The 13,495-nt window shown below is 44.5% G+C and overlaps 1 protein-coding gene across 1 annotated transcript; it reads left to right on the top strand.

Annotated features, from left to right (window-relative positions):
• The first annotated feature begins 4,342 nt into the window (after positions 1–4,342).
• nog2 (noggin 2) lies at positions 4,343–6,973 on the top strand. Its single transcript, XM_008297804.1, has one exon. It carries the CDS (start codon positions 5,573–5,575, stop codon positions 6,206–6,208), a length of 636 nt encoding a protein of 211 aa, XP_008296026.1. The 5' UTR covers positions 4,343–5,572; the 3' UTR covers positions 6,209–6,973.
• The last annotated feature ends 6,522 nt before the right edge of the window (positions 6,974–13,495 follow it).

Genomic DNA, 13,495 nt, shown 5'->3' on the forward strand with positions numbered 1-13,495 from the left:
TCTCTAGCCCCACCAATATCTCAAGACTTATTGGTTGCCACGAGATTTAGGATACAGTCACAAATGCTTTGGTCTATGGCTCTACACCTGCAAAACTAATGACATTCTCATCAGCCTCAACTGTACTTTGTGGTCTTCGTTAAATAGCAAATGTTAGCATGCTAACGAGCTAACTTAAGGTGGTGAACATGGTCCTTTTTTTGCATTGTCATGTTGCTGATGATACTGCATTCAATAAAGCAGTTGTTTGGATGTGGGAAAATTATTACAATGACGTCCACTGGTTTTGACAAACAGGTTGAAAACAAACCGAACGTTAATCAAGTTATATAAAGTTTAAAAACCTCTCATTACAAAGACTGAAACTGACTAATAGCAAGTATGGTAGGCCAAAGTTGAACGAAGAACACAGTTTGTCTAAAAAAAATCACCTTTGACTATCTTCAGAATGAGTTTGGCTAAGCAGGTCTTGTCTTCATGTGAATCAGATAAACTCAATGCCCCTTTTTGTTTTTAGCAATATTACTGTCTTCTAAGGTCTCAGGAGTCACTTTGGCGAATGCAGTAATATGAAAATATTCAAGGAATAGTTGTTAGAACCACAAAAATAAAGCAATATAAGTACATTTCTGTAAGAAACTTCCAACCCCTGGACTTTGCATGTGCTCAGCTATATAAAATCTTCATAACATGCGAGCTGAAGTGTTGTGGAGCTACTGTACTGAGAAACTGGACAAATTTTAGAACAAAATATTCAAAATTCATAGGGTGTGTGTGCCACAGTGACGTCTTCTGGCGTTGCTTGAGTTCTTCAGTCTCTGAGATCAAAGCAGGCCTCACCATCACATCACAAAGCCAATGAGCTGTCTACGATATGATCACCATTAATCAGAGCTTTTGATCACGCCATATAGCAGCGTTTTCTCCATCACGACTGGAATGCCGTAATAGAAACAAAGGATGCGGAGGCCCTGCTCAGATTGACTTCAGATTGAACAACAAGCGTGGCGCGGCACTCCCTCAATAACAAGGACAAACTATACACTTTGTGCCGTTTTCTTCTATTAGAGGAAAGGGGAAAAATATCACTTTGATGCTGTTTACTGGGTATTTCTCAAAAATAACTTTATGATGAATTTTTAGGGGAGAGGAAAAAAAATGTAAAGGGGGGGCTTCAAAAGTAGTGTTAACGGGAGACAGATTTTTGACATGCTTCCCGAGCCATCTGCTTTGGGTTAAGGCTCGGAGACAGAGTCGAATATGGGGGAGAGAGAAGAGGGGAGTAAGACTGGAGGAGATGGAAAGGCAGCAGGGAATAAAGGGAATGCAATATTGACAAGCAATGGTGGAAAGCGATTTATTTGAACTGCGAGCATTTGTGTTTTGAATTGTTGTGGCATGGGGTGTATGCCCGTGCAAGGCAATAGATGGCCGTCTTGCAAATCCAAAGATATTATAAGTTGCTCACGGTCTTGTTACAAGAAAAATATTTAAACTGGCTTTTACAATAGAAACAAATATGTTGTGGTTCCAATCTCATGGTTACTGGAAATATCTAGTTAAAAATACTAAAAAACAAAAACATGTCTGCAGTGTTTAAGAGCTCCAAAGAAACTGCTCAGACTCTGGTTGGTTCTGAAATCTGTCAACCTGCCAAAGATCCAACAGAGTGTGTTCTGCTGGAGACGCCACAACACAAAACTAATTATGAGACATGCTCCAGGCGTACAGTATCTATTGATTTGAAGGGAGGGCGGCTTGGGGATTACAGAGTTATACTATCTCTGCCACTCAAGACTGTTTCCAAATATCCTCAGCACCTTGCCAAAATTCCTCAACCTTCCCTATCTTCTGACCTTAATGGCGCAAGAAAATTATATGAAAATGCAAATACAATGATGATTTTGTTGGTCCAGCTCTGCTCGGGGAGTCTCTCGTGTTTACTCCCCTTCTCTCCTCTCCAAACTGTCCGTCTCCATCCACCCCTCTGTGCCATTCTACCAGTCCCCAGTGGGCACAGTCAGCCAGTCTGGCCAGGCTTGCCCCTTGCTGTGCCCCTGCACTGGATAAGCTCCTGTCTGGACCTTGGGTAGAGGCATTTGTATAGAGCTGTGGGGGTGTTAGTGTGTGTATGTGTTTGTGTGTTATGTGTGGGTGTGTATGTGTGTATAGCATTCATAGCAGAAGAGGAGAAGGGGGTCCTATCTGTGCCTAAGGGCAGCACCCCCCCCTTAGCGCACCCTCACATGCGCCCTATTGAGACCTAAGGGAGCGTGAACAATCACTGCAAAACCAAAGAGCTAAGTCCCCTTGTTATACAAGCCCAATTTTCAGCACCGGTCCCACCTCTCTCCTCCATGTGTTACCCCCCCCCCCTCAGCCCCACTCGTCAGAGGTTGACGGGCTTCGTTAAAGCGAGCCGGGGTCCTTTAATGTCGTTATTTAATTAGCCATTCCACAGCAAACTGCCATCCGGCACCACTGCTCACCCCCCTCTCCTCTCCCATCCTCTTCTCTCTGCTGAAATCACCACTATCTTCATCAGCACCTCCTCTGTCTTCTCCCCCAACTTGCTCAACATCACCACCACCACCACCACCACCACCCTTCCCCACTGTGGTCCCCTCCTCTCTCCTCTCCTTGTCTTTATCTCCAGTAATTAGCCAGGGGATGGGGGTCGACTCATTGCTGGAGTTGCCGGAGTATTAGTGGTTGAGAATAGGAGAAAGGGAAGTGTTTCTCCCTGCATGGGGTTTCTCTCTCTCAGTCCGTCACCCCGAGACCTGGATGAAGACAATGGAGATGGTCGCTTCTACAGTAGCCGGCTCAGCCTTACTGTCCCCGCTGCCCACTGAGTTCTGTCTACGCTGGCACCCTAATCATTAACCAGATTATGACTCTGGTGGGGTCAGCGGGAATTTACTCAAAGGATGCTGAAGGCTGCTGGCAACTCTTTTAATGTGGTTGAGCTCAGATAATGAAGTCTCTTAACTGTGCGACACTCTAAAATTAGAGCGTGTGTGATAAAAGGTCCATCCTTTACCAGCAGAGTTAGTCTTCATGTCACACTCACATGGAGGATGATTCAGGTGAATTTCACCATGATACATGCAGCACAGTCAGCTCGATGTTTGATCACGAAGCTGGTGAGCAGTTTCACTTGAGCTGCAGCAGAACTACGAGTGAACATTCCTTCCCCATGCACTCAAACATGAGTAGTGGAGCAGTGAGGGAGAGAGTGTGGGGAGCCCCTGGCTTCATGTCCACATCATGCTGGATCAACGCCCTCTAGTGACCACTACAAAAGACAGGCACAGCGACAGCCTGTCCAAAGTGCGCAGGAGAAATGCAAAAAAGTAAGAGTCCAGATGAATTCAGGAGGTGAAGACATCTAAATTAGGTTTAACTATGTGGTTGGGTTTGATTTTTATAAAGATTGCTTTTTAATTTGAAAAAAAATATATTACATTTTGGAAAAGAGAGCGCACATTTATCATCCTGGAGGTCAACTTCACCAAACTTTCTGCATTAGAAATAAACAGACTTCTAACTGAATGTGCACCACTGTGGCTGAGCAGAATGTTTAAATGCATTAAATTGGTGGTGAACGACTTGCAGGGATCATTTTTAAAGTTGCATTAAAGGAGGATCAACATAGTTCAAGCAAAAGTAAAAAGTTCAGCGTGGCTGCTGATTTTCTCATAATGACTGCTTAGCATGGGAAAGGTACCGCTTAGTTATCCGCGGCCATTTATAGCCCTTAATTATGCGCCTATTTTGTGACCCCTGAGTTCAGCGGGCCAATTCCTGTGTAGACCCAAATCCCGACGAACAAAGGTGGAATGTGATGCCCCTTTTCCGCAGACAAGCTACCAAACGTTTCCCATCAATTTCATGGGAAAGTTCAAGCCAAGGAAAGTCTTACAGGCTCCTGCTGAATATTGACAGCGCATTGAACCTATTAGTGCATCTCACACACTCTTGCTGATGGGAAAACGGTTGCCACAACGCTCAGAATGTGTGTGAGAGAAAAGAAATGTCTCTTATATGCATAACACCGCTCATGTGGTGGAATATTGCGCTATAATACGGGATAAAAGTGGCGCTTTAGGACCCAGTTGATCCTTGTCATTGTGGCTGATATTTTCCACGTTGTGAGGGGGGGGGAGGGAGGGCAGCCCGGAGGGGGAGGCTGTCAATCATAGTGAAAGTGGCCGGGGTGGGCAGGCCCCTCTGACACTTTGTACCGTCGGAGGGGGATATTTAACTTGGGACTGAGCACCACTCGCTACAGACACACTCACACACAGTGTGCCTAAGCAAAGAAATGCTCCAGCGCCAAGTCTCTCAGACTCCTGAAGTAGGAGCGACTCAGTAGGAGCTTCTGTACCAGTTATCAAAGGAGTGGAGACGCTCCCTCAGGAATTGACCGCTTGCACCGACCGGGCAAAGAGAGAAAAAAAGAAAGAAAGAAAGAAAGAAAGAAGAAGAAAAAAAATCCAGATTATGGACTGACTCGTCATGCAGCGACTCTGCGATCTGGAGCTTTTCTGAAAGGATTCAGCAATGAGAGGAACTCTGAACTAACAGCCGCTTTTTCTTGCAGTTTGCATTTGACATGCACTGAAGCCTCCTTTCATCGTTTCTCTTATCACATGCACAGCCAAGAGTTCTGTGGGAATATCACAAGCTGAGACTTTTTTTGTTCTTTACGCAAAAAAAAAATTAAAAATTTGGATCATCCTGTGGAGAGATAAATGGCTGTTATTGCAAGTTGAAGCTCCTCTATGTGCGTTTTTTGGGGGGACATTTTCAGGAAAAGTGCACATATCGACGGCTGGAATACCGACTGCAGAGTGTTTTCTCCTCACTTCTTGGACTGTGCGCACTGGGACCTTGTCAAACCTGAGAGCGTCAGGCGACGTTAAGAGAAACCACGTTTATAAAAGCCGTGCGTAAAAATAACATTGGCCAAGGCAGCCCCTCATTGCCGGGCGCGTGACATTTAAAACTTGGTGAAGTGCTCTTTTGTGCGCCCTGTTCTCTCTCGGGACGCTCCGGATCTATTCTGTCTCTTTAGAAAACACTTCATTCCATGCAAGCCCTCGCCTCGGCCGCTGTCATCCAGTGTAGACAGTTTGTCGTGGCTTCGAGTCCCCGGGGTAACCATGACAACCGAAAGAAACCCAAAGTGAATCCAAGGAGCGGGGTGAGGCAGGAGAGAGCGTGAATAGGCGAGAGTTCTCCCCATTTTGTTTTGTGCTTCTTCTTCTTTTTTTTCTTTTTCTTTTTTTTTTCTTTTAAGTTTAGACTTTCTGTTAAGCAGAGGCTCCGCAGACTTTGTTGCATCAGCGGGCAAATTTGCAAATTTGAAGGAGCCCTAAAAAAGCAAAGCTCCATGTCATTCAAACCCGACGTGGTCTATTAAAAGTATCGCCTTGCTGGTGGCTGAACTTCTACTATTTATGAAGCCCCGGGCAGGTCACTGCAGACAACACAGCAACCGGGAACAGAACTGAATATTCTTTTTGCGCAGAGAAGAGCCGGTGCGTAAAAATCAAAAGGAGGAATAATGGGCCTCTCACAGACGCTCCTCGTCTACGTGCTGCTGTGTGTCCACCTTGGAGTTTCCCAGCATTACCTTCGCCTCCGTCCGTCGCCCAGTGACAACCTTCCAGTGCCCGACCTGAAGGAGGACCCCGACCCGGAGTACGACCCCCGGGAGCAGGACCTGGTCGAGAGGACTCTGAGGAAAAAACTCGGCAGCAACTTTGACCCCAACTACATGTCCATCAGCTCGCCCATGCTGGTGAACCTTTCTGCGCCAGACAACCAGGTGAAGCTGCAGGGGCCCATGCCCAACGAGATTAAAAAGCTGGACCTCACAGAGACCCCCTATGGGAAGCGGGTAAAAGTGGGCAAGAAAGCCCGTAGGAAATTTCTGCAGTGGCTGTGGACCTATACGCACTGCCCGGTGGTGTACACCTGGAAGGATTTGGGCGTGAGGTTCTGGCCACGTTACATCAAGGAGGGGAATTGCTTCTCTGAGCGCTCTTGCTCCTTCCCCGAGGGGATGTCTTGCAAACCCGTCAAGTCAATCAACAAGGTTTTCCTGCGGTGGTATTGTCAAGGCTTTCTAAGACAGAAATACTGTACGTGGATACCGGTGCAATACCCAATCATCTCAGAGTGCAAGTGTTCGTGCTGATTCTCTCTAAAGGAAGTTGGTCGACGGGGGAGTGGACTGGAAATACGGTTTTCTATTGCACTGTTAACTCTCTACAGAGGTGGGCACCATAGCAAATCTATTTTTTTATATAGCATTTTAAGTGAAATACCAACATTGTACATATTTAAGAAAAATGCAGCTATTTTTTCTAATTGAACCAGGACCATATTTTATTCTCAGCCCTGAAACGTTGCTTTTGGGGGGAAACACGAGCACTTCATAAGGAAGAGCTTTTTTCTTTTTTTTTCTTTTTCTTTCTTTTTTTTTTTTTTGATATTTTTTATGAGACATTGAAGATGGAATGCATATGCTACACTTCTCCAAGAGGTGAACTTTTTTTTTTCAACTGAACATTGATGCTGACTGTTATTTCACTGCAATGCTGCCTAGAGTTTTTGTATAATATTAATATCAATAATAATTAAATTGTAAAAAAAAAAAAAAAAAAAAAAAAAAGAAGTTGAGGTTAAAGATATATATAAAGGCGTGAACTCAGCTTTTTTGGAATACATAGTATTGTAGGAATAAACAAATCTGTACGTTTTATTTATTATTTTAACGATTTGTGAGTATAGAGCATAAGGAAAGAGAATAGCAGAGTATACCAGAAAAAAATATGGGAGATGTCTACTTGAATATTTCTAAAAATGACAAAAAAATAAATAAAGGAATAAAAAAGTAAAACATATCAGTGTACATGTTATGGTTACACGTTTTAGCAATAAAGTCTATCTTTTCAACATGTATTAGTGTCAAGCCATGTTGCTTACAACGAGTGTCTATATCCAGGGGGCGTGTACACTGTAAAAAATATCATCTGAACATGTTGTCTCATTCAGTCTTGGCCAGATGATTGAGTGTATTTCACTGGTTTCCAATAATCAAAAGTGCTTTTCTACAAAAGTGTGTCATAAGAATGTGATCCAACCCAGAAACATTCCTGGAATCAGTTCCCCAGAGTTGGAAACCCGTGAAAGCTGCTGAAAAATAAGTTGCCAGACGCGTATTTTTTGCAGTGTAGACGGCCGGGCTCCGAGGTGGAGTGAAGTTACTAACTGCACTAAGTTTCAGTGGCTCTGTGTGGACTGCCTGACGCTCCACGCCGTCACAGTGATTTTAGAAAGAGCTGATTTACTACGCTGCGTAATGCGCAACACATACCTCAAGCGCCTCCACAGAACTGGCATTCATTTGTCTCAGCCAGAGAGGAGAGAGGAGGAGGAGGAGGAGGAGGCCACGCACATTCATCTCCTGTGTCTACGTACGTGCTCGCTCCGGGGGCTCCGAGGTGTTAACATAATGGGTAAAATATGATTCAGACATTTCAAACAGTGTCAAATGATGAAATGGGCCGCGCGTAAATGCGCGCAGGCCTGGAGCTGTCTGGGGTCTGTAGCGCTTTTTTACTCTGGAAGCTCCACACAAGTTCCACTGAGGTATTTGTATAGAGGTGGACTGGAGCAGACCGGCGCCTATTCAAGTCTGACCGCCCTGGAGAGAGAAAGAGAGAGAGAGAGAAAAAAACACAAAGCCCATAAAACAATGGTCAACTGTTTTTGACGTTAGCAGACTATTAATTGGAGCGCTGCTGTCTGCGAGTTAAACAGATATGGCCAATTAAACGCGCTGGAGACGCGCAGGGAAAATTAAGTCCGTGGAGTCATTTTCTGTATTTTTTATAGTGTTTATATTATTCTTTAAATACAATCAACGACTTAAACAGAGCTATGACTGAATGTCTGAAAGCTAAAAGCAGCTTGTTTCCAGTGAGCGCATCTTGTGCGCCTTTAAAGTGATTTGTGTTCCTGCGGCCAGAGTTGGATTTGACACTTGCCGCCCGGTTATTGTGACAGAACCGCTGAGGGGATTTGGTAAGCAGAGAGGAGAAGGACGGCAGCGTGCCAGCAGAGGAGGAGGAGGAGGAAGAGGAGAGGAGGGGGGCTGCTTTCCTTACTGTCAGCTTCTTTCTTGATGATGTCTCGGGGTTTTTAGAAACTGCGTCTCTGACTCGACGGCGCCACTCAGCCGCCCCCTCTCGACTGCGCAGAATGAGGCACTTTGGGAAACAGTAACCCTTTCAGGCTCTGCCCGGAGAGTATTTTAGAAGCGTGTGAAAGGCAATACGCCGCCCTGGCTCCAGCCAGTTAGGTGCGCACCTTTTAGAAGCAGACCTTGCCAGCCAGTCAGATTGCTGCTTCTCAAAGTGGGGTCCGGGGACCTCCAGGTGGTCCTTGAGAGGATCCTAGTGGGTCCTCAGCCAAAATATGAATATTTAAATCTCAGCAAAGTGCTCAACTCACTAGAAATAACCACATCTGACTGTATGTAAGCATTACAACTTCAGTAATCATCTGCTGACAGTGCCTAATGTTGAATAAACAAGCAGAGTTTTCTCAACATGACTTAATATTTTGTGTTATATTGAATAAAACCATTAGATCCATATCATCAGGAAATATTCTGGCCTTATAACTTATCCCTGCCCTGAAATTCTAATCTGATCACATGAGCTCACATTTTTTCTAACCCTGTCTGTTTGCTCAAAGCATCTGCAGTTTCAAATCTACTAAATTAATCCCATTCTGGAAATAGAAACCTTTTGAATACAGATTTAATATAGAAGCATCTAATACGGTTGTAGGTTAAATATGGAGCATGTGGGTTGTTTTTTTTCTTCTTCTTACACCCGGGGAAAATGCCAGTCCACAAATGAGTAACTGTCCCGTCCTGTTTTCACTTCATGCAATGTTGACTATATAACGACTTCACACCACTGATGAAATCTACACTTTCATTTATCAACAGCTCACAAAACTTCATGTACATTTACAGTCTCTACGGCCACAGACGTGCCTTTGATTGACGTGTTATGCCGGGCGAAATGAGGAAGAAAAAAAAAAAAAAGCTGCCTCCTACCCCCCCACATCAACGCCGTCAACATCGGCGCAGCTTCACGTGTCATTTACTGTCCATAAAAATGTCAAGACACTGGTGGCCTTTAGCCTGTCAGATGCTGCACGTCATGATTGTCTGACACCTCCTGTCTGCACATTCATCAACAAACACTGAACTGCAATGACCCCGTGATAATAAACCCCCTTTTTTTGGGGCATATTTGGACACTTCTACACCCTCACCTGCATGTAAGATAAAGCACATATTTGCTGGTTAGGAGAATTAGATAAAAAGGCCTGGAGACAATTAGGGTGAGGGAGATGGGGGGGAAGAGGGGTGACATGCTTAGCGGTGAAGATGATGAGTCTCTGTCTCCTGATGATAGTCAATTATTATGATGGATTGTGGCTTGATTGGGAGCGACTGGGGGGTTCGTCTGCGGGTGGGTGGTCAAGGGGGTCTGCGGAGGCTTTCTCCTCGCGTGAAAGATCCGTACCTGCGTGGATGCATCTTCGCCTGACGAATAAGTGCGTGAGTAATTGCATGCATGCACACAATCAGCCACAGGCGCACATACAAAACTCTGGTGTGTGTGTGTGTGCAGCGGGCTGACAGACAGACAGAGATGGAGACAAGGGTCTGTGGCTGTGAGTAAGGCCCAAACCCCATAGTTGTAAAAGCCAGTGAGTCAGCACTGGTGAGGTTATTGATGATGACAGGGTATTAGATCGAGCACTGAGGGGGGAGGGAGGGCAAACACGTGCGCGTACGTACACACACACGAACGGAGTCACCGCAGATGATACCCGACATTCCATCACACCACTGACCCCAGCTTGTGGTGTCTGGAGGCGTGTGTGTGTGTGTGTGTGTGTGTGTGTGTGTGTGTGGGCGTCAAGCATTTGTTCATGTTGTATAAGAAGCAAGAAATGTGTCTAAGTGCCTGTAGAGTGTGTGGGAGAGAATAGATGCGGCAATGATGGTGCTGGACTTCTTCCTGGTCATCTTCACGCCCTGATTGGTTAATTACAGTCCACTCTCATATGTCTGTCTGTGTTTAAGATGTCTTCTTCAAGGAGCTGCTTCTCAGGACGCTTCTAGGATCAGCAGTTCATCCGATGTCAACCATCCGTCACTGCGAGAGCTGACAAACCTGACCTGGAGTCTGCGGCTGCAGAGGGCCCAGGATTCAGATCATGCCGTTACATCGACACCGCGGCCAGTCTTTGCCGACAAACAACAGGTGACCGTGGTCAGATAACAGGAGATGGTCAACGCCAGTTATTGCCAACAAGTAGTAATTAAGCAGATAGGTAGGGAATCTATGCAAAGCCACAGAGTCAGGAGTGCATTCATTCACATGCCCAGGGCTGCATTGCTCAAATCTTAGTTTCTCCACACTGGTTGGCAGTTGGTTTTAGGGATTTGTCACAAGTGGCTGGTAAGTTCAGCGTGAAGAGCAACTTAAGACGCCAAGCGGTGTCTTCAGTATCTAAGCAGCTTCTCACCAACACAATCCTCCATGTTTTTATGTGTCAGTATCCAATTTGTCTCATTAATCTTATTTGTCTACTATTTCACACTCTTAATCTATCAGTGCCAGTTATTTTAGAAGCAATAATTATCTCATTTATGTTGTTTTCTTGTGTGGATCGTGTCCTTGAAGCTCCACTTCAACCCACAGCAGCTACAAGCGCCTATTAAAACCCTGCTGGTCCTATACGCTCCTATGCTGCTACCATTTTAATCAGACGCATAGTGCCAGAGTCACATTTCTGTAGTCATGCTTCCTGATTACTCAGTTTAACTCTTGTTAGATGTAACAGATATTGTAAGCCCAAAGTAAGGCCTAAAAATAGAGCTGTGGGTGGTGTGGCACTCTCAGGGCTGGGAATAGTGCATATTCTGAGCTCTGTTTCCATGGTTACTTGTGCTTTCTCCTATTGCCAGCATGGCTCTCGAATTCAGAAAATAGTCCCTTTGCACCAATGAGCATATTTATATCCCTTAAACAACTGCCTGATTTTACTTTTTATCCTGTTTCCCCCCTCCTCTTTCACCTCTCAGGTGAGGCCAGCATGAAGGAAACTCACTGCACATACTTTTTACTCACACACACACACACACACACTGCGAGAATCATTATTGGACAGCACTCATCAGCAGCCCACACAAACACTCCTGATAGATAATTGGTCTCTGGTCATCATAACGACACACGCAGGTAAACTATCTTTAAACTGTTTACTCCACTACTCAGCTTCATAATGACTGCACTGGCGCGATTATGCGCACACACACACACGCTTGAGTTTTCCCCTAATTAAAATCTATATTTTCCATATCCATCTCCTCTCAGCTCACTGATTGCTGCTGTACTCCCATGTACACAGCCACACACGCAAACACACACACCTCCCCCTCACAGCCTGTCCGGCGGCTGTCTCCCAGTACCCCTCTGTGCGCCTAGATGGCATGCTGAGAATGTTTACTTTCGCCACAGTGTGTATTTACAGAGCCTAATAGTTTTTTAGGCCGCAATGGCGCCTCACTTCGTAACATGTGTACAACCCACCTACTCCTTCTAACTCCCAAACACACACACACACACACACACACACACACACACACACACACACACACAGAAAACATACATCACCCCCACCAAACAACAAATCAAACCTCTGGTATTTGGGGTTTGGCAGCAGCGCGAGCTCCCAATGCAGCCAGGTGACACGAGGAAGCAGCAGCAGCAGCAGCAGCAGCAGCATCAGAATGCGGTGATGCTACCTCCTCGGTGAAAATAAGCCCGGAGAGGATAGCATGTGTGCTATGGGAGAATGAACGGATGCGTGAAGTGCCTGAAATGAATGGACACACGATGTCTTGAATGGTTGTGTGTGATGTGTGGCGACTGAAAAGATTTATGAATGTGTGTAAAGTATGTGAGAGCAAGTTTGTGTGGGAGAGAGACGGGGAGGGGGCGAGGGAGACGGCGGAGCATGGCTGGAATAAGCAGATGATACAGATAATACGAGGATTTTAGACGACAGATAACTGCTTTGTGGTCACATTTGTAAGAGAGTTGATCAGTGCATTAGTTACTGAAGGTAAAATCACTGATTATGAACAAGTTAAAGAGAAGATTAGATGCAGATTTTAAGAAAACTGCACCGCTGTAATGTCGATTGTTATGTAATCTGGTTTGATTTTTGCTCATTTGAACTTGTACTATGTAAACATATAACTACATACAAACATAAGATACTGATAGAAAGCAGGATCATCTCTGCTCTATGTAAAGACCTCAAGAAATTCAAATCCGCAGTGTTTCGGAGCGAATCTCTTCGTAACACGTTCCTTGCAAACAGTCACAAAAGAAGGTAGGACGCTGCAATTAAAACCAGAAGGGAGGGAGTTCAGTTCATCTTTTGTCCCCTGACTCATGAATGTTATTTAATGAACAAGGTGAAGCTGCTGCCAAAGAGCCCTGTGCTGCGTTTGAAAGTACATTTACTCAAGCACTGCACTTAAGTACAATTTTGAAGTGTACTTTACTTGATTTTAATTTTATGCGACATCATTGTTCCACTCCACCACATTTCAGAGGGACATATTGTCTTCACTATGTACACCTACATACACAAGATTAGGATTTTAGGCAATGGATAATATAACAAAATGTCAACAAACAACACAATGTTGAAGATTTAACCGGACTTTTCTAACCGTTTTGGTTTCTGACGTCTCACATAAGGTAGTGTGTAGTCGGAGCCACATTTCAGATGTCCAAGAGTTGTCAACAGCTAACAGTGATTTTTCCTCTTCCATTAATTATCTAATGCTCCCTCAGATTTATCTACTAAGACTATATAGAAAGAAGTTCAAACTGGCTCCACCTGCAGCAGCTACAACAGTAACATGCTGCTGACACACTGATGCTTCACTATTAATCACCCAATTGTGTTATATATAGCAAAATATATCCTTTAACTACATTTTGTAACATCATTTTATGTTAATAGGATTTTTTTAGGCTGGACTTTACTGTATTGGTACTTTTACACAAGTACAGGATGTGAGTACTTCTTTTACAGCTACTGATGTGGAATACATCTGAACACCTTGTTCTGTAGTTTCACATTAATGTTTTCAAGCTTGTGTGTTTCTGCATTTATTATTCTTGTTTTGTCTTTGTGTATATTTTTTTAAACTTACTTTCTCCACCACCTGAACTTAGAGGTAGGCTACATGAGTGAAAGACATTTACACGGTGAGAGAAAATGAACATCAGAGCATGCTAACATCACAATCTCAGAGGCAAAAGTCAATCCTGCAAAATATTTCTGCAAGTTTGTTGTCATGTTGGCA

Source organism: Stegastes partitus, unplaced genomic scaffold (assembly GCF_000690725.1).
Source record: "Stegastes partitus isolate 25-593 unplaced genomic scaffold, Stegastes_partitus-1.0.2 Scaffold1250, whole genome shotgun sequence".
NCBI lineage: Eukaryota > Metazoa > Chordata > Actinopteri > Pomacentridae > Stegastes > Stegastes partitus.

Bases quoted from the DNA above. Each gene is read 5' to 3' on its own strand.
- nog2 (XM_008297804.1), top strand. From the start codon at position 5,573: ATGGGCCTCTCACAGACGCTCCTCGTCTACGTGCTGCTGTGTGTCCAC.